The 23,604-nt window shown below is 36.7% G+C and overlaps 1 protein-coding gene across 3 annotated transcripts in view; it reads left to right on the forward strand.

Annotated features, from left to right (window-relative positions):
* Nucleotides 1-21,935, forward strand: part of Msrb3 (methionine sulfoxide reductase B3) — a 168,895-nt gene extending 146,960 nt beyond the window's left edge. For all 3 annotated transcript variants that reach the window (XM_076854828.1, XM_076854829.2, XM_076854830.1), the window contains 2 exons: nt 10,717-10,814; nt 18,773-21,935. In XM_076854828.1, the coding sequence (XP_076710943.1) occupies nt 10,717-10,814; nt 18,773-18,937 (263 nt within the window). In that variant the 3' untranslated portion in view covers nt 18,938-21,935. The remainder of the gene's footprint in view (nt 1-10,716; nt 10,815-18,772) is intronic.
* Nucleotides 21,936-23,604: the final 1,669 nt, after the last annotated feature.

A 23,604-nucleotide genomic window follows, 5' to 3' on the forward strand; every position in this document is an offset into this window, starting at 1 on the left:
AAAGGGAAATAGGGAAGCTGGCCCCTGTCAATTCCTGCTTAGGAGTTTCTGAGATATTCTGAGATTGTAAGAAAACTGTGGATGAAATCCATACCAATTAGAGATCTTGTGTGTTTGGAACCATTTAAAAAATGCTGTGCAGGGCTCAAAGGAATTAGTAAAGGCTGCTGCAGTACAGCTACATTATTAATCTCCAAAGAGAATAGATACCAGATGTTCACACTGCCTAAAGGACACCTCAGTGTTCTTGATGGTCTTTAGTCATATTGTCCTTTAATAGACTCAGATGTCTAGAATGATTGTGGGTAATAAGGCCATGTGATCTCTATGTCTGAAACTATCAATGAACATTTTTGAAGAAATGTACTATTTTTGATAAACAGGAAAAATAAACCTATGTTAAATTGGCATTTGTGAAAAAAAATGTCTAAAACAAAGTAGTAAAAATTATTTGCCTTTTTTAAAAAAAATTTTTTCAGTTGGCCCAGTGATAGACATATCCAAACTAGTAACTGATTATCTTTGTTGTTTGTTTCCTTAAACAAAGGAAATTTATTTCTCATAGTTCTGGAGGTTGGAAAATCCAAAATCAAGGAAGGACCCATTCAGCTCCTGGTGATGGCCCTGTTCCTGTCTTCAGATGGTCATTGTCTATTTTTCCCCCCTTTAAAATTTTGTTATTGTTGTAAAATGCTAAACATGTAACATAAAATTAACCTATTAACAATTTTGAAGTGCATAGTCCACTAGCATGAAATAAAGTCATGTTATACAGCCATTATCACCATCCAACTCCATAACTCTTTTCTTTTTGTAAAATCAAAACTCTATATCCATTTAACAATGACACCTGCTTTCCTCTTACCCCAGCCTCTGGCAACCAGTATTCTACTCTCTGTCTCTATGATTTTGAGTGTCTAAGTAGAAAGTTATTATTGTCTAATTAAATTTAATTTTGTTTTTAAATAATGAAATGTGTTATATTTTCTTTATTAATTAGTTCATGTAAGAAATATATGAGGTAGGTCTTGAGGATGTGTTAGTAAACAAAATAATCTTGATCTCATTGTGCTTATTGAAAAAAGAAAACATTAATTTTAAAGTATCCTTATAAATAAGTAATCACAAATCATGATACACGGTTTGAAGTGAAAGTACCAAATGCTGTTAACTTGTTTGACATGAGAACCTAACCTAGAATTTAAGCTCTGGATTTATTTCTTCAACTGTATTTATGAGCACCTACTTTTTCCTCAAAAAGCAAAACATATTACAATGGTCATTAAAAACATCACATCTATCACTCTTTGTTCAATAGACAAAAGATACTAGAACAACAATAAAAAAAATTTTTAAATACACTAAAAATTTTAAAATATCTTTTAGCCTTTCTTCAGCTATCACTTCTGTTCAATGTCCTTAGGAGCATTTGAGTAATGCTTAAAATAATTTAGCATATTTACATATTTTTATATCAATCACTTTATTGCAAAATTGTAGGAATGTCATATTTTAAATTTTAAAGCACTCTATAAAACACAGAAAGGTGGGACGGATAGGACACCCAGAGTTCAGATATCTTAACACAGACATACTGTGTTCTCCCTGTAGTCATCATCCTGTTTTACCTTTCTTCCCTGACAGCCTTGGTAATCCTTTGCTCACACTCCACTTCACTTTGCTCTTCAGCCTAACACTAGTTGTTGAATTCAGCAGTGTTCTTTCAGACCTTTTTAAGTTGCCTTTCTGTAAAATGTGGCACCTCTATGTGCCCTCCAATCTTTTTTATTTATTTTTTATTTTTTTTATTGGTTATTCAAAACATTACAAATATTGCAGAATTACATTGGTTACACATCCACATTTTTACATAATACCATAATAGTAACTGTTGTATTCTGCTATCTTTCCTATCCTCTACTATCCCCCCTCCCCTCCCCTCCCATCTTCTCTCTCTACCCCATCTACTGTAATTCATTTCTCTCCTTATTTTTTCCCATTCCCCTCACAACCTCTTATATGTAATTTTGTATAACAATGAGGGTCTCCTTCCATTTCCATGGAATTTCCCTTTTCTCTCCCTTTCCCTCCCACCTCATGACTCTGTTAAATGTTAATCTTTTCCTCCTGCTCTTCCTTCCTGTTCTGTTCTTAGTTGCTCTCATTATATCAAAGAAGACATTTGGCATTTGTTTTTTAGGGATTGGCTAGCTTCACTTAGCATAATCTGCTCTAATGCCATCCATTTCCCTGCAAATTCCATGATTTTGTCATTTCTTAGTGCTGCGTAGTACTCCATTATGTATAAATGCCACATTTTTTTTTATCCATTCATCTATTGAGGGGCATCGGGGTTGGTTCCACAGTCTAGCTATTGTGAATAGTGCTGCTATGAACATCGATGTGGCAGTATCCCTGTAGTATGCTCTTTTAAGGTCTTCAGGGAATAGTCCGAGAAGGGCAATAGCTGGGTCAAATGGTGGTTCCATTCCCAGCTTTCCCAGGAATCTCCATACTGCCCTCCAATCTTTAATCATTTTTCTCTATTGGACTCTGTCCTGGTTCTCTTGTCTTCCCCCTATTTCTTGAAACGCTTTGTTATTTATTTATTTATTTATCTATCTATCTATCTATTTATTTATTTATTTTTATTGACTCTTCCTCTGACCAACTTTTAAGTACTTGTGTGTTCACCTCTTCCCTATATTCCTGCCTTATACATTACCGTGCTGTCCTTTATGTTCTGATGACTTTCACACTATATCTCCAAGGATAGTTCTCACCAGCCCTCTGCCTCCTACAGAGTTACCCAAGAAACTGCTTTTATGATTTTACATGCAAAAATGTATGTCCAGCATGATCCAGCTAGTCAGAGGGCCTGGAAACCTAAAATTTACCTATTAACAATTTTGAAGTGCATAGTTCACTGGCATGAACTATCCTCCTGCAGGGTCCCATATATACTGCAGTCACAAAAATCAGTGAATTTGGCTCTTAATCTCTGTAGCCTCTCCCGTGTTCTACTGTCCGTTGTAAATGTCTTCACTTGAGCACCATCAGTTCTGTTCCAGTGTATAATCTTCCATCTATATTTTTGTTTTCATGCTCCTTCTTATCCCTCACCTTCCAGCATACTTCTAGCATCTTCATAAAACTCAAATATGATCATGAGAGTAGTCTGTTTAAAAGCCTTCCATTGGACTCCCAAATATCCTGTCATCCAAAATGCCACCAGCAGCAATGTCACCCTCATTTAGAACTCCTGGGTTACTTAACAACAAAATGAAAACCATGGTAACTGGTAACCAGAATAAATTAAGCCTTCTTCATAGTATATTGCATTTAAATTTTATTAGTATTCTTATCTTCATAAAGTTTTAGAATCTATCTGTAGATTTATGCTAATTTCATTTATGTTTTAACCTCTGTGCTTTCCAAGATAAGTATTTTAAATATAGTTTTTGTTTATCACTTAATAAAGCTGAGTGAAACATGGAAGAAAGTTTGCCAAAGTCATTGATTTTTTTTTCATAACTGCTGTCAATTCCTTTGTCCTGACTAGAGTAATATGCCCCTTGAGACTCTTGCTTATTTGCAGTAATAAAATCATGTCATGAACATATAGGGAGATATTTGTCCCTATGTTTGCAATGGCAGGAAGGTATAAATGTAGTAAATTCTCAAATAATATTAAACAATAAAATATAAACTTGAAAAACAGTTTAAGATATTTCTTTTACTGAGCTAGTCAGTGGGAAGGCTCTCTGCCCTGCTGGTTCCAAGCTCAGATGGCATTGCCAAGCTCATGAAAGGTTAGTCTCAGACACTTAGCCCACAGTCAGTTTTTAACCACAGGGTTAAACCTGAGCCTATTAAAGCTGCTAAAGCTTACATTAGTTTTACTATTTTTAATCAATAAGATAAAAAGAATTCAATTGTGTTTACAAAAAAATTATGACACCTAAAATCTGTTGCTTCACATAAAATAATAGATTGAGACTAACATCAGTAGTTTATTTTTTTAAAAATTTCAGCTTCTTAAGATGATATAGACAGCATGCATGTTTATTCTCCTCTCTCCCAAGAGACTCCTTTAAAATGAGAGTCAGAAGAAGAAGAGGAAGAGGAAGAGTAAAAGAAGAAGAAACACGGTGCAAAAAAAAAAAAAAAAAAAAAAAAAAAAAAACTGGAGTGGGTGGGCCATGTTGAGCAGAAAAGAAGTTTAAAAACATTTTCCAGTGGGGTGGGTGGTGGAAATGGATATGACTAATTAAAGAAAGTTGCAGCCCCAAGTGTGCAGGAAAGTTGTTATAGAGATGCCTAGCAGGGTTACAAAGCTCAGAGCTTAGAATTAGCAACAGCAAAATGGAGTGCTGACAAGGTGCTTACTCAAAAGTCTGAAGAATAGGCAGACCAGTTTTACATCTTCCTCACCTTCACATTTACAATGATAGCTTATCAGTTTCCATGAGAAAAAAAATCCTGGAAGATAGATGCTTTTTAAAAGACTTATTAAACAGCGTATCTGAGAGAATTGGAGCTCTTATTGAGGTGTTGGTACCACCTAGTAAACCATTTGCCTTTCAGGTTGTAAGAGAACCCCAGAATAAATCTTGCCTAGTTAGCAAATAATGACAATGTTCCCAGAGCTCCAGGCAGCTTTTCTGTTTAGAGATAAGATCTGCTAAGGAAACAAACTAATAATTACAACTAATAGGAAGGAACCTACATCAGACTCTAAGATATCTGACCCAGGCTTCCATCCTATAACAGGAGGTAGAGTTGATCACCAGAGATAGAAGAAGAACACTACACCCTGGGGGAAATAAATTAAAATAAACAAACAAACAACCAAAAAAAATAAGGAGAACAATTGCCCCAGAGGAAGCAGAGATATTTTAAGAGAATAGTGGAAAAATTAAAAACCAACCCTCTAATTCATATTCTCAGGTATTTGAAAAGATATTTCATTTATAAAATAAAATGATAGTGTTTTTTAAAAGCAATCAAAGAACAAGAATAATGTGAAAAAATCAGTTTTCAAAATATTGCAATGTCATTTATATAATTTTTTTAAACATTTAACATGTTACATATGGATATAGACAATGTAGAAAATAAATCAAATAAATATAAAAATAAAAACAAGTGTAGGAATGGTACATAAAACAATTACCTTTGGTTCTTCAAGAGGCAGAGGAGTAGAGAGAAAGCTGGAGTCAGATCTAGCTGTAATCATAACATTTTTCTTTGTAAGAGAAAGAGAAAAAAATCAGAAGCAAATATAGGAAATAATGTTATTCCCTGTTACATCTGGGCAGTTAATAGGTTAAATCATGCTGTGTATTTTTGCATATACTTGAAATATCTATAATTAAAATTTCAAAAAGTAAAATTGTGAATTACAAAGATTTTACACAACTGAATAATAAAGTCATGATCTAAACAAAAAATGAAAAGAAATGCGATATACCTTTTAACAATAATGTAATGGAAAAAAGGAAAAATCTTTTTGACTTTAGGCAACTTAGGATCATGACATTTGGACCGTGGAGAATGAAAAACAATGCTAATACCCTTTAGCTCTTCAGTTAGCAGCAGATATATAGCATAATAATACAAATGCTGTATATTAGTTTTCATCTCTTAGAATCTATAGAAAAGCAAAGAAGACTTAGTCATGCTTGGTTGCTGGATCAGAGGCCAAGAATCCATTGGAGGGAATATGAAAGCACTAAGACCATTTTACAGAGTGGGGTGTCAGAGAATATTATGTTGTGCTACAGGATATTCATGTGTTCGTGTGTTCATTTGTCAGATAGTTTCTTTAACACCTTTTATGTAGCAGGCACTATTTTAGGTGGTTGGCAATATCGTGATGAACAAGCACATTTCTGGCTTTTGTTGAACTTAAATTCCAGTTTATGAGGTAGATGTTACCAAGTGATGTTTTAAAAAAATGAAAAATCATATAAGTATCAAATATTGGAAAGGGGATGCAGGAGATTAAGTGCAGACATGAATACTAAATCTCCATCTTTCATTAGAAGAATCAATTCAAATGTCTAACAGCATTGTTTAATGGTAGAAGTGCCCTAATTTGGGGAAATCATGGTGGAAATGTTTTGTGACTATCTGTGCAGGTGTTAGCTACAAAGGACTGTTGGGAACTTGAAATGTGGCTCATGTGACTGAGGAACTGTAATTTTATGTAATTTTAATTAATTTAAACTTAAATCATGACATGTGCCTAGTAACTACTGTGTTGGACAGCACAGGATTAAAATGAATGAATTAAGAGGTAGCAGCATTGTTTTAGAACTAAACAGAAAACCTATTAATCAGTTGCCTGTGGGTGGGTGAAGGGTTGAAAGGGAAAAATCTCATCACAAGCCATCTTGCACTGTTTGATTTTCTACTACATGCATATATTTGGTTGATTACTACTTAAACTTTTGGAAGACTAGATTGCAACCAAATGGGTCTTTGAAGGGGAGTAGAGAATCATTAAAGTGAGATAGAAGTTATACTTGAAATGTAAGTCCAAATGAATAATTTGGCAAGAATCAGGGGTCTAAGCTTCAAACAATTCTTGTCAGCAGGGGACCTTCATAGGGAGTTTCATCATTTGTCTTGAGGTGGCTAATAAGGTAAATTGTGGTCAGTGAGGTAACTGGCTACAGGAAAACCAAAAGCTGAAAAATTTGAAATATATCCCTAGAATTATGGAGGTGTGACAATTGGCACACGCTAAAAATGTGGATCTACATCTCCAACTTATCTTCACAAAGCTGTGCTCCAATATAAATCAGCAATATTTATTTATTGCTATACTAGTGGTTGAACCCATGAGTTCTCTACCAGTGAACTATATCCTTTTAATTTATTTTTTAAAATTTTAAGACAGGGTCTCACCAACTTGTCCAGGGTAGCCTCAGAATCTTGTGATCTTCCCTCTTCAGCCTCCTTATCACTGGAACTATTGGAATGAACTACCATGCCCAGCCAAGTCATCAATATTAAACCATCACCCAAGCTCAACTGGCATTCATTGTGCTCAAACTTAGTTTACATTTGAAGATAAGAAAATATTTGTAATTACCTTTCAATTCAATAAACTTTTGTTCATGGGTAGTTTTTGCTATGTTCTATTGATTGGATATATAGCCAACTTACTGAAGTTCCTAATTTTTATTTAGGGGGAGGGGAAAGATGTAGGGGACGTAGAAGCTGCATAGCAATCTTTGTTAAGAATAGAGGAGTGAGGGCCACACTTCCTAGACATGGTACAGTGGGTATTGGCTTCAAATTTTTTATAAACTGTTGCTAATTTTAATAACTTGTTTAAAAGATTTTGAATGAAGGAGGAGTAGGTAGGGATAGGAAGGTGAGGAGGTTTTTTCTAGGAAGGTGTTGGAGTGAAGCATTTAAGATGTGTCAACAGAACACTACTTGTGAAAAGTCATGTCATTGTTCAGCTATGGGTTCAAGTAAACCCAGAGCAGCTACATCAAGCTACATTATGGGGAAGTAGCAGAATGATTTTTTTTTAACTGCAATGTAGAGAAAATCTATTGTGATTTAGATGATAGCAGCACCAAGGAGCCACTACTAATATTCTGTATCACTTATTCTTATAGTAGAGATGTAAATGGGCATGTTCTGGATTTGCTTCACATTATACAAGAAATATTAAGTTATAACTGCAGATGCATGTGGCCCGGTGGCTGAATAAAACTGAAGAACAGGCCTGCTTCAGTTGCAGTAGCTGTATTTATTTGCTATCTGGAGATGGCAATTCCTTGAGGGGAGAATGTATTTATTGAAAAGAAGATATTCTTGATACTAGTAGGCTAATATATAAAAGCACAGTTTATATTCTTTGAAATGAAATGGTTATAGGCCCAAATCCAAACTCACCAAATGGAAACAAAGGGATGTATTGGGGGTGGAGGGAGTGCACTCTGTTTTTACAGGTTTTCACATGACTTTCCTTTTAAAAAGTGCATGGAATGCATCCAAAACAAATAATGTTTTGTTAGATGAGAAGACCAAAAGGAAAAGCCTAAAGAAAGGAGGATGGATGATCTTTCTTTAATGTCAAAACTGACATAAACACTCCCCTCCCCCCACCCTTTTGCTCAAGATAATTTTCTCAACAAGACGCAGATTGCTTCAGTCTTTGCCTATCACCCTTTGAAGCACTTTCCTTATTATTAGCAGTGGGGGCAGGGTTTCCTTTGAGGATTTTTACAGCAGTGAAGAGTTCCTCCTTTAAATACTTTCACATGATGAGGGAATTCCGCTTTCAAAGTGCTGTCATCACTGTGGCTTCTCTGCCATAAGACAATTTATTCTTGGGCGAAGGTCCTTCTTAGCTTGATTGTCATTAAGGACTTACCTTTCTGATGGATTCTCTTTCCACAGACTTTGGCTTTTTCTGAGGGACCTAGCAAAGCAACTCGCCAGTCTCGTTTGTTAACCTTACTGGTGAAGTTAGCTCTGATTCTTTTCCCCAAAAAATATGTTCCATCACTGGGGATTATAGTCTTCAACATGGTTTCTCCTGTCAGTCTCCAGTGATCAAGATTTGGGTGACAAATCTAATATTGCATATGAGAGCTGCATTTCTTCCACAGTGCAAAAGGACACTGTGAATTGGAGGAGTTTTGAAATGTCTTTATTGATTTTTGTTTTCATTATTTTTAATTCCTCTTTCAATTAAATAATTCCATGTTAAACAATTAAAAAAAATTCAAGTATTAGTAGTTTCCCAGGAACACTGAGGTCTTTTGAGAACTTCTACTCTATTTCACCCCGTTCTATTTTTTAATACAGTTTCCTGGAACAAATTTGTAAATATTTAATTCAGGTAGACAAAATACATAGCTCATTTGAAAGAAGTCTCTTCCCTTCCAAATCTTTAGTGGACAAGTATTCAAAATTACTAGGAGAGAAGTAGAATTAGGAAACTCTAGATACAATTGACGGTTTTCTCAATGCTACTGCTGAATGGTGAGTTTCTAAGTCTTTGTGGTTATTTTAGGTAAATGAATAAAAAATTATGTATGTCTCAAAGTAGATTGCATTATTTACATCGTTACTCTTGGACTTTCCCTTTGAGTAGTTTAGCCATTAGAAAGTGAGAGAATAGGTATTGTTTTGGGGTGCATTCATTATCTGCTTTAGTGTCTCAGAAGTGAAACAATCAACTAATCCAGACAGGAGGGTAAAGATTTCTTACAGCCTTCAGCCTCCTAGCTGCTAGAGTGCTTAAATTGAAGACCTCTCAGGCTTTTATTAAGGCAGAAAGTGGAATCTAAAGACAGTCTGAAAGCCAAAATGCTCAGATTCTAGTTTTGGCTCTGCTGCTTAATGCCTGTATAGCTTAGATAAGTAACTTACTCTTCTGCTCTCAGAAGAGTAAGTTAATAAGGCTACTTTATATGTATATGTATACACATATACATATATGTGTGTGGGGGGTGTCTATTTTGAATGCGCCTATTTTGAATTCAAAAATAGGGGAAAATGTATACACACATGTGCACAAAGATAACTTTACGGTAAATTTAAAACAAATTTCTTACTCTTCTCTCTGTTTACTACTGAATCAATTGTGCCTCCCCCCCAAAAAAAAATAAAATGATTTAGGCCATGGAAGGTTAAAAAAGAAAGAACACAGTGCAAAAGGACACTGTGAATTGGGGGAGTTAATAGATAAATGGCTTTAATTTTCAGTGTCCCTAAATATCACCACTAACACTTGTCTTCATGAGCAACTGACACTTCTGTCATTGAACAAAGATACCTAAATATATCAAAACAACCATTGTAAACCAAATTCTATAGCTTAGAGTTTATTTAGGAAACAGGCAGAAATAACTTTTTTAAAAATGATACTGACACTTAGCGTAACTAATTTTTGAAATGTTAAGAGTCTAGAAATTTAAGGTTTTTCCTGTTTTTTTGTAGCAACCTTGAGCTATCATCAAGGAGTTGGAGAGTGTTTAAATTTGTGGTGTTCTATCTAGCCCCGACTGTGAGGACTATACTCTTGTATAGTGGGGGATGGGGAGCTTGGGCCAGTTTCTTACAAAAACTTGGCATAAGCTAATTTGTTTTTTATTTTTTTGAAACTGGAAATGATATTGTTGAAGTTTGCATTCTGTTGCTCTATGAATTTCTCCTATAAAGTGAGCAAGCCTGTTCCCAAAGAACATAAGTCATGCTCCAGATACACCTTGTCCTGGGAAATTTGATCCGAATGGTTATTCATCTTTTTATACTTTGACCATCCAAAAAAAGTACTAAAAAAAACCAGACCGATTAACTGATTATATTTTGCACAGTGTCAGAATGGAAGATAAATAGTGTTTCAGGGTCATGCAAGTGACTCTGGAGACAAAAGAAAGAATGGAGACAAAGAACTTTCAAAATTTGGGAAAACTATTGGATAACCTAATAATGTCTCATGAGACATCAAACCCCAATGCAACTATAAGTTGGATGTGAGAAAAGAGTCTTAAAAAATAATTGTGTCTTGCAAAATATACTTCAGCTTTTGACATTTTTTTTCAAGTTGAAAAAGTTGAGCATAAGTCATATTCTAAGTATTGACATTATTTGCTTAGTACTTATTTAAAATTGCATTCTGATCCACAAATGTATCTCTCTCTCTTCTCTGTTTCTGTTTCTTATGCCTGCTCCACCCAGGTTGGCCTTCCTTCCATGACGTGATCAGTTCTGAGGCCATCACGTTCACAGATGACTTTTCCTACGGGATGCACAGGGTGGAAACAAGCTGCTCTCAGGTTAGTTAACCCCACCTGACAACCCAATAGGCCACTCACTTGACATTGCTAACACTTTCAAGACTCTTGCTTGTACTAAATACAGCAACCAATGTCAAGCAACTATTCACAAGTGGAACAGACAAGCACAATGAAGTCTTTTTAAATTTTGAATGATACCTCAGTCAGTCTTCAGGTGTTTTGCAAGTCTGATGAAATATTGATCTTTAGCTTCAACACTATTAAACTAAATCATTGGCAAGACAAAAATCCCTTCATTTTACTCAACGTAGGGGGGAGTGGGCTATTCTCTAGGTAGGTATATGAAAATTTCATTTTGTGGTCTGATAGAACTTGGTATTTTGATAATCTTCTCTCTCAAGTTCATCATTCATTCATAGTGCCTTTAATGTCTGTGATCCAAACACAGTCAATGAAGACCCCAGAAATGGCTTTTTTTGAGTGGGTATTAGGAGGGAAATTGCAGAGAAGCTGTAGAAGTGGAAGTTCAGTGGTAGGCTAGTTGAGGACAGAGTAGCATGCCTCTCCTAGTATGTTGACATCCTCATTTCCAAGGAGGTTCTCATCAATACTGTCCATTCCTTTCTAACCAAATTAATGCTGGCTCTAAGGGAGAAAATGAGCATGTTTCGAGAAGGAAGCAAGAGTAGTTAATTTGTTCAGAGACCTAAACTTGTTGGTATTTTGAACCTAAACCTAGAAATATAGCTAGAACTTCCATGTATACAGAATAAGAGTAATTGCATATCCTAAGATAGGCAGGCCTTCTCTTCTAATCTGTTTTAAATAATAAAATATACAGTCCGATTGTGGCATGGACATTCATTGATACTACAAAGGGATTTGTTGGGAAATGTCTATAAACAGTTCAGGGGTAAAGGAGGTACAGTCAGGAGGCTGCAGTAGCAAAGTGATTGTGACAAGGACCTCCCTCAGGATTCGTCTACTTACCCTTTATCCATTTTTTTCAACCCCCTTTATCAAGCACAAGATTTTTAGGGAGTAGTTGGCATATTTACCAATTAGGGAGGGAGATTGGTTTGAACCTGACCACATGATGAAATTTTGCTTTCAATTTTGTAAATAAAAAATAATGCTGGCAATTTTACTGTCTTACAGATATGGGGTTCACTCTCTCCCTTGAAAGATAGATTACGTATCACATTTTCTTTATACCCTCATATCTCAGAAATGAGTCTCTGAACATGGTAGTGGGACTTTCTGATGCAGGCTTCATCCTCAGCCACTCTGATTTAATTGGGCTAGGTGTAGCCTGCACCACTACATTTAAAAACCTCCCCCATGTAATACTCTCAATAACCTAATGAGGTAGGTTCTGCTATTCTCCCTTATTACATAGTAGATGAAACTGAGTCACAAAGAGGGCAACTGAACTTTTGTAAACTTACGCAGATTTAAGTAGCAGAAGTGAAACTTCAGTGCAAGGCAGTCTGAATCCAAAGCTTTATATGAGAGACAGTGGAATGAGGGTAATGTTACTGGAAAGAGCCGTATTAGGGTTGAGGATGAAACTAAATGGTAGAGTACTTGACTAGTGTTCACAAGGCCCTGGGTTTGATACCCAGCAACACACACACACACACACACACACACACAAATAATAATAATAATAATAATAATAAATTAAATGAAAAAATCCCATTATTTTCCTGTAGTTGTTTTAATGCAATTCAATTTTTAAATCAATTTAATTATAATTGATGATTTTATAAATGTCACCAAAAAATTAAGGCTACCCAAGAATCTAGAATTTTTGACAAAAGGAAAGTATAGACAGGCTGGTGCACAGGAATTTGTAGTTTAAATACACACTACTTAGTAAACCTTTTTTAAAGCTAATAGTTTTTTCTTTTAAGCTGCTCTATGACTGTGTCTTTCCTTTTCACTCACAACCCATTTTCAAACAATGAGTCCTATGAAAACAAGATTAAAAAGCACAGAAAAAGTGAGGTGAGGTATATGTTATTCACTTTCCTTAAGGCTCTACTTTCTTATTTTTTTGGTAACTAATTCTTAGAATTCAGTTGAAATAAATTTCCTCTTTTCTCTATGACAGCTCCAGATATCAATCAACAGTAATTAAGAAAAGATCATTCTTGAATGTGTCTTACAGTGACCAAAGAGGAATAAAACCCACAGCCAATGCCAACATTAGGTGACATTCATGAGAGATATTCTGGCCCTCTGCACAAAGACTAAGTCTTTGGATTCTTTCCTAAGGGTTGTGTGAAGACCTAATATTGACCTGTTCCCTTATGGATTTTTATCTACCATCTTCACTTTTCATATTTAGAAAGTGTTAAACTCTTTCTTAAATAAAAGTTCTAAGTTTAAAAAGAGAGAGAGAGAAACATATTCCACTAAGGTATGTATGAAAGTACATGCTTTGCAGTGAGCTCCTGTAGGAGATTATTGGGTTCCAGCACTACAGACCCATAGGCTTGCTGGCTCTTTCTGTGTAAGCAGAGCCCAGGATGTCTGCCCCTAACAATTCAGCACACTAAATTGAAGCATGCTGGAGATTCTACTTTAATTTCTTTGTCATCTAATTTGTGTGTTTCAAACATATTTATATTCCTTTTATTGTTTTTTCTTTTCCTTTTTCTCATAAATCCCTTTTACCTTGACTTAAAAAAATAACTGATGTAGTAGTTGTAATATGTAATATATGTAATATGTAATAACTATAACTGATGTAATAGTTCCCATGCTAGAGCAACCATTTGTGTTTTGCTTCCTACTTTCTCATTCTTAACATTATTTTCATTTACTGGCTAATCTTTTTTTTTGACCTTTTTTTCCCCCAGTTTAAATTGTCTCTTCTTATCACATCTTCCTCCTTTTTTGTGGAGAAGGGTAGTTTTTGTTTTTGCTGGTGAGATAGTGTGGGAAGTTTCTCCTGGTTTGCCTTTTCCTTTTCCAAAATTCTTGTTTTCTCTTCTCTGGGGTGAATTGCATTAATGTAGTTTGTGTTGTGAAGAGTTTGTTAGATGGAATATGAGCATGTTATGTGGACTACTTCTTCCTTTGGGGTAAAGGTGGAATATCTAAATATAAAGACTATTTTACTGCCAACACAAATAAGCTGAGTTTCCATTGAATGGAACCAGTAGATTCAACCTGCCTGCCTGCAATATGGTCTATGGGTTCCTAATTCTTGTTTTAGTACTAAGACTCTTATTATTTTTTAAATTGTGGTATAATCATATCATGAATGCAATTAATTAGGCCTCATATTTGGGTAGGACTTATAGACAAGTTAGGAGCCTGTAGCCTACCACATTTATAGTATATTGTAGTTTTTCCATATGTTCAGTGACTTCTTAGGTAATATTTTAATGAAGTTCTTACTGAGAGTGTTAAGATTGGTTCGGTCCTTATGCCACTTCTCCAAGAAATTTTGCAATTATGTCCTTTTTACAGAGTGTTGTATAAGAAACCTGGCACGCTGTTTGGGTTAACAGAAAATGGGCAGTGGTAGGATTCCTCCTGCTTTCATGATTGTTGTTTATGGAGGAATAGGCTGCCCTGTTGCATTTTGTTGTAGCCCTATTTGTTTCCTGTTTGCTCTTTGAATTGAGGAATTGCATCCCATTTCTTTCTTCTAAAGAGGGTCTTTATCTTCAGTTTGCCTACTCTGGTGGGCATGTGTGTCTTCTCCCTCGCCAGTCATTTCCTCATGATTTCAATTATGAATAATCTTCCTTAATTTTATTTATATTTCAGCTTGTGATAAGTTAGGTTGCTTTTATTCCAGTCTCACTGACTATTGTGAATAATTGGTTGACAGCTTCTTCCTAATCTTCCAACTTCAGCCTATTAAGCAACACTTGGTCAGAAGATTAAATTCAGCACAAAGAGGCAAGATTCACATGGTCAAAGTGTAGTTGGCAAAGTCAAGTCCCTCCTAGAAATACTTGGGGAATTTTTCCTTCTTCATATCAAAATTCTACATCTGGAGCAAATGGGAGAGTAATAAATCACTTAACTTTTTGTAATAATCTTTGAGGAAACCATCAGATCCTTGTGTTTGCCCAAGTTGGAGTCTGTGACAGTTTCTACTACTGCTTGAGTCTATGATTAAGTCTCTTATGTTTGTTTTAGGTCATTTTTAATTTGTCCTAGGTCATCCAAGTCAATAGAAAGGTAGATATCTACCAATACAAAGTATTTTTCAGAAGTTAAGCAGTTTTTGGTAAAACTCCAAACCTTATTAATCTTCTGCAGATGACAAATCATATATTGCTGATGATTAGAGATACCCATGTATTACCCTTGGGTTTTAGACTCAACAGTCCATATCTCTTTTTCTGATCTTTCAGTAAAATCATAATGCCAAACTGGTGACTTCACAATCATTTCCTTGGCAAAAGATTAATATCACGAGCACAGAGGAAAAGGGCCCATACTTACACACAAGTGTCTTCAATAACAGTGGTAGAAAACAGAATACTACTGGCAAAGTAAATTGCTTTTCTTCTTAAAACTGTTTTCTCTTTCCATTTCTGCCCCATGTGCCCAAGTGTAAAAGCTCTGCTTTGAAAATGTTTCATGCTGTAGATCAAACACTTAAGAGAAAATGACAATAATAAAGCCCGAGCATCCTAGGAACAGTTAAGAGAAAGCCCTCTAGGACAGTGGGAAATACATCAGTGCAGAAATATGTAGCTGCTGAATACACTATTTGTGTTTCTCATGCACACAACTGAAAATTACAGTCAGAATCTAGATAATTATGTTAAATTTGATGCTTAATCACTTTTTTTAAAGGAGGTCCTTTTCCATGGTTCTTTACAGGTTCTTGTCAACTCTTCTGAGTGGGAGGCTTAGATGATAAGGATTTCTGTGGGAATTAAATTTTTTCTTTAAACAGTGAACTCATCCTTCTTCAGAGTGAAGTCTAGAATATTCAGGTGTGGTTTATATTTACCTGTAAAATAAAGAACTACATAACCATTAAAAACAACTTTCAAAACACACCAAAGATCCCATCCTGAAGTAAATCTTTAACAGCACGTTTCAGAGATTTCTTCATCGGGGAACCAGTTTGTTTCAGTTACAACCAGGTGTGCTGAGAGATCCCAACACATTGCCAGTTGGCTAGAGCTGGGAGGCAGAGCTTGCAGGAGGCTAAAGAAACAGTGCATCACTGACAACTTCCATTCATCATCCCAGCCTGCGCCAGGCCTGGAAGCTGGAAAGAATGGGCTCCATGTGCATTGCCTTCAGGGAGGAGCCTGCAGGGCTTGCACACTTTTCTAAGAAACCTGGTCTTTCATGGGAGACATAAAGGGCAATGTGTGGTTAGTCTTCTTTCAAAAGGCCTTGCCACTTTGCAGGCAACAGGTGGGCAGGTATGTGATTGCATAGCTATAAATGACACCTGTCTACGCTTTAAAATGTTGCTCCACCCTTGGTAACCTAAGCCTGGTGTGAATCTTTCAGAACATCTTGTGACAAATATCATGAAGCCATTAGCTGTCATCACACCTTTCCTGAGAATTTCCCTACCACATCCCCAACCCATGTACTTGTTTGCAAGTGATTTTTGTTGACTTTTCAAACTATAATTTCTTTTCCTCGCTTTTTTTTTTCCACCTGTTTTAGGGACAAATCTAAAGGCAGCGTTTTCCTTTCTGTTTAACAGAAGACTGATTCCAGATTAACAAATGAAGCTACAGATTAAATTACTATAGTTTGGATTTTTAAAAAATGATTTGGGAAATGAAGACTTATTTCTAAATGGCTTCAAGAATATCCTTGCTACACTTTATTTTTGGAGTAATTTAAATAGAACTGTTTTCTTAATATGCTCAAAGGATGATTAAGAAAGGAAGGCCATATAATATATTTTGCCCAGATAGCTGCAATCTTTCTTTAAACACATGCACACCCCCACCCTCCCATCTAAGACTTTTATGCAAGAATGTCACCTTTTAGATGCCAGATGATCAAATGCCAAAGCTGTCTGAGAGATCAGTAATTGTATTCATACCCTGGTCACCAAGAGCACCAGTTCCTATTGGCCTGCACACTGGCTATTTTGGCAGGCAAAAATAGGCGTATTCCTGTGACCATTGGGCAAGCAGATATATTCTTACTAGTGCATCTTAGCAGCTGATGCCTGAAAATTTGGCCTCAATTGTTTATAGAAAGGAAAAGCAATCTGAGCTGTCAGCTTTGATATTACCTAAACCTGCATTGAATGTGGTAAAATAATGCAAGATTTGTTTTTTAGGCCTGTTTCATATTTTCCAGGCAATAGATCAAATCAGTTCAGGGTTCATTTTTAGTTCTTTAATAAGCTGACAGTACATTGGAAGAAAAATAAGAATGCACTTTTAACATGGAAATGCCATATAGTCAAAGTTACTATTAGTGCTATTTATTAATAACCCAGGATTCCTTGAGAATTGAGTTTAGCTCTTTCAGTAGGGAGACTGAGGTTCTAGTTCTTTCCAATGTAATGAGCATCCTGCCTCATTTCTCTCTCATCATCTCCATTTAGTATCTCAGCCCCAGTCCCTTGTCAATTCATATCTTTCCTTGCAATTTATAAGATTTTTATACATTGAATCAGCCTAGTGAGAAGAATTAATAAATCATGTATAGGCCTTTTCTGTCATGTTCTTATCTAAATCATGACTCTACCCTCTCCTCAAAATGCACTCCCATAGAATATCTGCTACTTTCAGGTTCTTATTCCCAGGGTGACCTGCTCTGGACTTTGATGCTTCATCGTCTTCATATCACAGTCTGTTTTTATTTTCCTTCCCTCCTTAGCATTGATTTCTACATACTACACATTTAGTTCATAATTTTCTTGAATATTATCTGTCTTTCTCACTGGAATGTAAGCTCTATTGCCCACACCTCCAGAGTCTAGGACAGCCTGGCAGGTATAGACACCCCATAATGTCTGTTAAATGAAGGAATGGAAGTCATTTACCCTAGCTTGGGTGTTTTTGTTCCATGATAGATGATGTGTTTTTGGGACCCATTGAGTGTGGTACACTAATATCTCCATCTTCTCCTGGCCCTGCTGAGAAAGGGTGGGAGAAGTGGCATGCTCTTGTCTCCTGGAGCCATCCTCAGTGTTGAGGCGGTCAGTGCTGGGCTTTAGTCAGATAGCCAGCCTTTTTTGAAAAACTTTCTGAGCTGGATTTCTTTTAAACACTATCCTAAGCAACCATCCGTCCTCCAGGCATTTTCTCCTTCCCCAACTTTTTGAATAATCAGTGGTATTGATTTTAGCTAAAGAGTATCTTCCTTTAGCAAAAACTCCACACTGTAGTTCAGGAGGTAAAGAAGCCAGCATGACGCTGCACTAATGGGAGCCAGGAAAAAATAATTGCGTGAGCTCAAGACATTTCCATTTGCTACACTTGCAGCCCTGGTGACCGTGACATAAATCTGTTGAGCCTTGCCATTGCTTCACTGGGTTCCAAGAACATCCAATGCTTGTCTGATGTTAAGTTTTACTGCCCATGAAAGCAAACATCACCTCCGTCATGGCCAGTTAAACAGTATCTTTTACAGTGGACTTCTGCATATCTAAAACCACCCACCCAAAGCAAAAAGTAGTGCCAGGGGGGAGAGATTTTATTCTGCCATGTTTCTTACAAAGAGGAGATCAAAGGTCAATACAATTCATAAAATTACTGCAGTCATTTTTCAGCTGGCTGAGAGACTTAGCAGATCAAAAAAATACAGTGGCTCCTAAATGATTTCTGATATGCACAATTCTAGTGTTTTTTATTCTCAGCATGTGGGGCAAAGCCTGCCAGAAACCATCTTTTTTGCGATTGACAGGCAGACTAGAAATCGTCCAGGATGCTTTCCATCATCTCTGCACGGGCTGGCCATCCATTTAAGCTGCTCACTGTGAAAGCCTGCTTTGTGCGTACTCTCCCTTACATGTTGTTCTTCTCTTTCAGTGTGGGGCTCATCTTGGGCACATTTTTGATGATGGACCTCGTCCAACCGGCAAAAGATACTGCATAAATTCAGCTTCCTTGTCTTTCACACCTGCCGACAGCAGTGGCGCGGAAGGAGGCAGCGAGGTCAGCAGCTCAGCCCAGGCAGACAAAGCGGAGCTGTAGAGAAATGGAGAGTGATGGAAACAAAGTGTACTTAATGCACAGCTTATTAAAAAATCAAAATTGTTTATCTTAATAGATATATTTTTTCAAAAACTCTAAGGGCAGTTTTGTGCTATTGGTATTTTTCTTCTTTTGCTTAAACAGAGGCCCTTTCCATCCATGTATTTTGCTATTGACTAGATCCAGGACTGTTTATAGCTTTTGAAAATGGAGATAGCTTTGTGAAACTTCTTCACAAGTCACTTAAATAGCCTTTGGCATTCTTTTCTTTGAGTACCTACCTTCTTTTGAGTTTTGTTGTTGTTAACTCTTGATTAAGAGGCAGAGGTTTTTGGTCTTCAGATGTGAAAGCAAAGTTCTAGCAGAGCAGGGACCAGAGCTGGGATGTGCCTGGCATTGAGACACATGGTCTTAAGGCGTTTTACAGATCTACCTATGATAAGGATGAGGGATGTCTAGGAGACTTCCCAGCTTTGTGGAAAGTCTGAGCTAAGGTCGTTTTTTTTCTCACTAAAAGGGTGTGAAGGTCTAAAGTCTTTCCTTATGTTAAATTGTTGCCAGATCTGAGGGGGCACTCTGAGTGTTGTGGCAGAGAAGTAAACATTACCTCACGATTAGGCCTTTATTTTATTTTATTTTCCATTGAGACCATTGGAATGCAAGACAAATGTAAAATGTTGAGTCCCATTTTGTCCAAAGTTCACAAAGAAGAACACCTGCCCATTGCCTTTTTATAAGACTTTTCTCCACACTTAATACCAACTGCAGCTGGAAGTGCATTTTGGTTAATCCCCCTGCATAAAATAAAATTCTGGGACAACACACTTCATCAGGATAGCAAAATGAGAGAGATTCAGAGAAGACCAAGGATGAAGCCTTGAGTCCTCAAAAAAATCAGTACTGGCAGAAAAGCTGGCAGGATACTACAAGTAACAAACAGAACCCAAAGCAGGAACCTTGTCCACAGCTTTAGGTTACCCCTGGAAAAATGCTGGGCATTAAAGTAGAAAGAACCAGGCTCATGCTCCACACTTGACCTAACTAACCTGCTGTGCAACAAGGGACAAGCCATTTAGCCTTTCTGTGCCTATTTCTTCATGTACAAACTGGGACTCACAATATTTGTAAATGTATTGACACTCTCAGGGCAAAATTACTATATTGCTATATAATTAAGATCAGTATTTTAAAGTTACACTGATCTGGTTCTAATTGCCTCAAAAACTGAAGCCCAGGCATTTGAAATAGAAAGAAGCCGAGGTTGACTTAGCCGATTAGTATGGAAATGGTTGGGCCAAGAGCCAGACATTTTTCTTTATAGCAATATGGCTGGTTTTACTTTGAGAAACTTTGCTCAGCTGCATTATAACATGTGATCTGGTGTCATTGTGCACAATAAGGTTTTCACAGGTACAAGCTGATGTTGCCATAGCCAGGTGTGAAAGCATCATGTGTGACTGACTGATATATATTGGGTATATAACTTTGGATGCTCATTGTGAAATGTCGTTTTTTAAAATATTATTTTTATAACTATTTGATAGCTTATGAAGACTGACTTCTTCCTTTCATGCATCAAGAGAAAAAGAAGAAAGAGGGTCACTAGACAATTATACAGTGGGAAATGAGAATGAAAAGTTGTGACAAATCAAAATGTGAGCATCATCATGTTGGTGTACCTGCCTGACTTTAGGCATGTGAGGAAGGCCCTGTCATCCTGGCGACTCTGTGTCATCGTGGATGCAATCCCAGAGGAGTCATGCTCTTAACATGTTCAGATAAGAGGCCATTGTTGTCTGACTATCCACCTATTTCCTCAGCTGTAGATGTTACACCTCATACTCTGGGGTCATGCTGGAACTTATAGGCTTTACTCTCTTCTAGAAACAAAGAGTAAAATTTAAGACCTGATCAGCCATTGGCATTCAGACCTTCTTAGAATCTTTCGCAACTTCATGGAGGGATGCTGAATATTTCTCAACAACAAGGATCCCATATAGGGGTAGCTGAAGAAAGAAATGGGTTTCCCATGGCCTCCCATCCATTCTCACAGGCACACAGAACTTCTCAACCACTCTAGCAGTGTGTGGTGGCCTTACCCACAGGGTTGCCTGGATATGATCCACAGAGTTGGCCCCGGTGAGGAAGAAATTTGAGAGGACTGCCCTCTCCCCAGAGAATTGATTATCATTGTTTCTTCATTTTTATAGTAGGGCATAGCATTTCCCTCAAAAACAAAATTTTAAAAAATATAAGAATAAAAATATATGTCTCTCCTAATCTTTAGTCCCCCACCCCAAGGAAAACCAGTTATTTTCCAACACTAACTTTGAAGAAAAATGCAACATCCATCAAAGGGGGGCATGGGGGAGCAGGGTGTATGCATGTGGTTTAATTCCAAATTGCTTTTGGGTTTAAGAGGTATCAAATTTCGGTATATTTCTGTCTTATGTTAAGGAAATATATTACCAAAATGTCAGTGAGCAATAATGTCAGCTGTCGAGCCCTAGATTTATTTTTGCAGGATATGGAGTGCAATGAACTGAGTCAATATGGTGAGGTGTATGTGATCTGTGGGAGGAATGCCATTTAGCATTGGAAGTGCATGGGACTTTCCCTCTCTGCCTTCCAGCTCTTGCTGCACCTCTGGAAGATGAAGGGTTTTGTTGGTGTGCAGAAAATACATCTATACAGCCATGCTGAGCAAATATGAAGAAAACAACAGTATCTATTGTAGTAGAAAACATTTCTATGTGGCAAAAGTTTTCACTTCTTAGATGTATTCTATGTTCTTAATAAAATGACATAACAATTTGAATATCTCTCCGTGTTAATAGTGTTTAACATGTCTTGCTTTAAATATGAAAAATGAAAGGGATTATCATTGGTTTTGGAGGTCAAATATTATTATTGACTTAAATACTTTTGTAATAAATTTCCTCTAGACAATTCAAAACTTTTAAAAAATGAGATGAAACTTTCATTAAAAAACCCTTTTCCTATGTTTGTTGTATACAGAAATTATGTAATAAAATTTCTTTATAAAAATATTTTTCTCTGTTTCCTAAAGATTCTGCTTATTTCCTGCACAGATGCATGGATTGTCCACTGAGGTATGCAGTAGACTGTTTACCTCCTTACCAGATTGGCAGGTTTGTCATTTGTATTGAGAGAGACTTTTTCTCTGATGAAGATTTTGAAATCTGGGACTCTGACAATTGGGTCAAGTTTGCTTGTCCTTATCCGAGGCCATGAGAAAGGCCTCCAAGAATCTGCAAGATTGGGGAAAAGGGAAACATTTGTAGAATTACTCAGATTTCATCTTACTCAGTAAAATATTTAGCAGTTGTATATGTTTTTGTGCTTAAAATATAGACTTTGGGGAGTTCCATCAGGATAACTCTATAGGTGAAAATGCAGGAATTATATCATGCTTGTGCCTATGTGTCTTAAAAAATTTGATAGGAAACTTTTACACAATTCTCAAAGGTTGGTCTCTAAGGAAATATGTGCAGAATTGCCCACTGTTCACAGATTAATTTTCACCTTTAAAAGTCATCTCTACAGATGGATTTTGGTATCATAACATTTGTTGTTGAAATGCTTCATCTTTTGTTTTGTTGATTTACTTGTTTGGAAGAGGAGAAGTGGGGTGATGAAGACCCACATTGTAAGTCATATTCTTGGCATCCTAAAATGCAGGCCATCATCAATTTCACACAGTGTACCCCACCAAAATGCTTCCTATCATGTGGTCCCCACCTGGTAACTCTAGAGATACAAATGTTCAGACCTCATCCCAGATTTCATTTTAAAACTATGGGTTAACAAGATGTGTTTAGCAAGTCCTCCCTGTTATTGTGATGCTTGTTCAAGACAGAGAAGCACTGTGTTGAAATTTTGAGTGAGAACAATTAGTATCTATTTTAAAAGCATTTAATATGACTCTCAAAAATGGGCCTGTTTTGTCCTTACCTGGTTATCCTTCTGTTGGGTTAGGTTTTCCCAAAGCTTGATTCCTTTCAGCTGTTTTCACCCTCCACCTCCCACTTACCTTGTTCTGGGGGTCTGTCTGTCCTCATCTGAATGGAACCTGATCTTCCCAGTGGAGCTAAGCAGGGCCTTTCTAGAACTGTGGGATGTCCATGACAGGGTTTCCTCCTGTAATTCCAAGAATTAGGAATCAAATCTCAGTGTGTTAATTTGTAAATGATCTTTCTCATCTCTTCTATTTCTTTGCACCTGTAACTTTCATCATCTTCATCATCATCATGGTTTTATTTAACCCTTCAAGAGGTTTCTATGAAGGTGCCAAGGTGCCACATACCAGAATCTTGACTTCAGGTTTTTTTTTTTTTTTCTCAGAAAACTGCCATTATCACCCATATCTTAACAATGAAATGACTTCTGGAAGATACTAGCATACAAAATGTTTGAATTAAAAAACTGTTCATGGAACAGGCCCACAAGCACCCCATACCAACTTCCAAGCTAGTGTTCATTGAGCTCCATAACTGATGGAAACTCCACCACTTTGATGTGGGGCCTGCAAAGTTGCTCTGTGCCATGGAGAATATTCTGGCAGGAATTCATCCCATCTGCTTGCTGCCAGAGGCTATATCAACCCTGAGAGGTATTAGCTGAAAGATAGTTAAACCAAGCAGCTC

This window comes from Callospermophilus lateralis, chromosome 4 (assembly GCF_048772815.1).
Source record: "Callospermophilus lateralis isolate mCalLat2 chromosome 4, mCalLat2.hap1, whole genome shotgun sequence".
NCBI lineage: Eukaryota > Metazoa > Chordata > Mammalia > Rodentia > Sciuridae > Callospermophilus > Callospermophilus lateralis.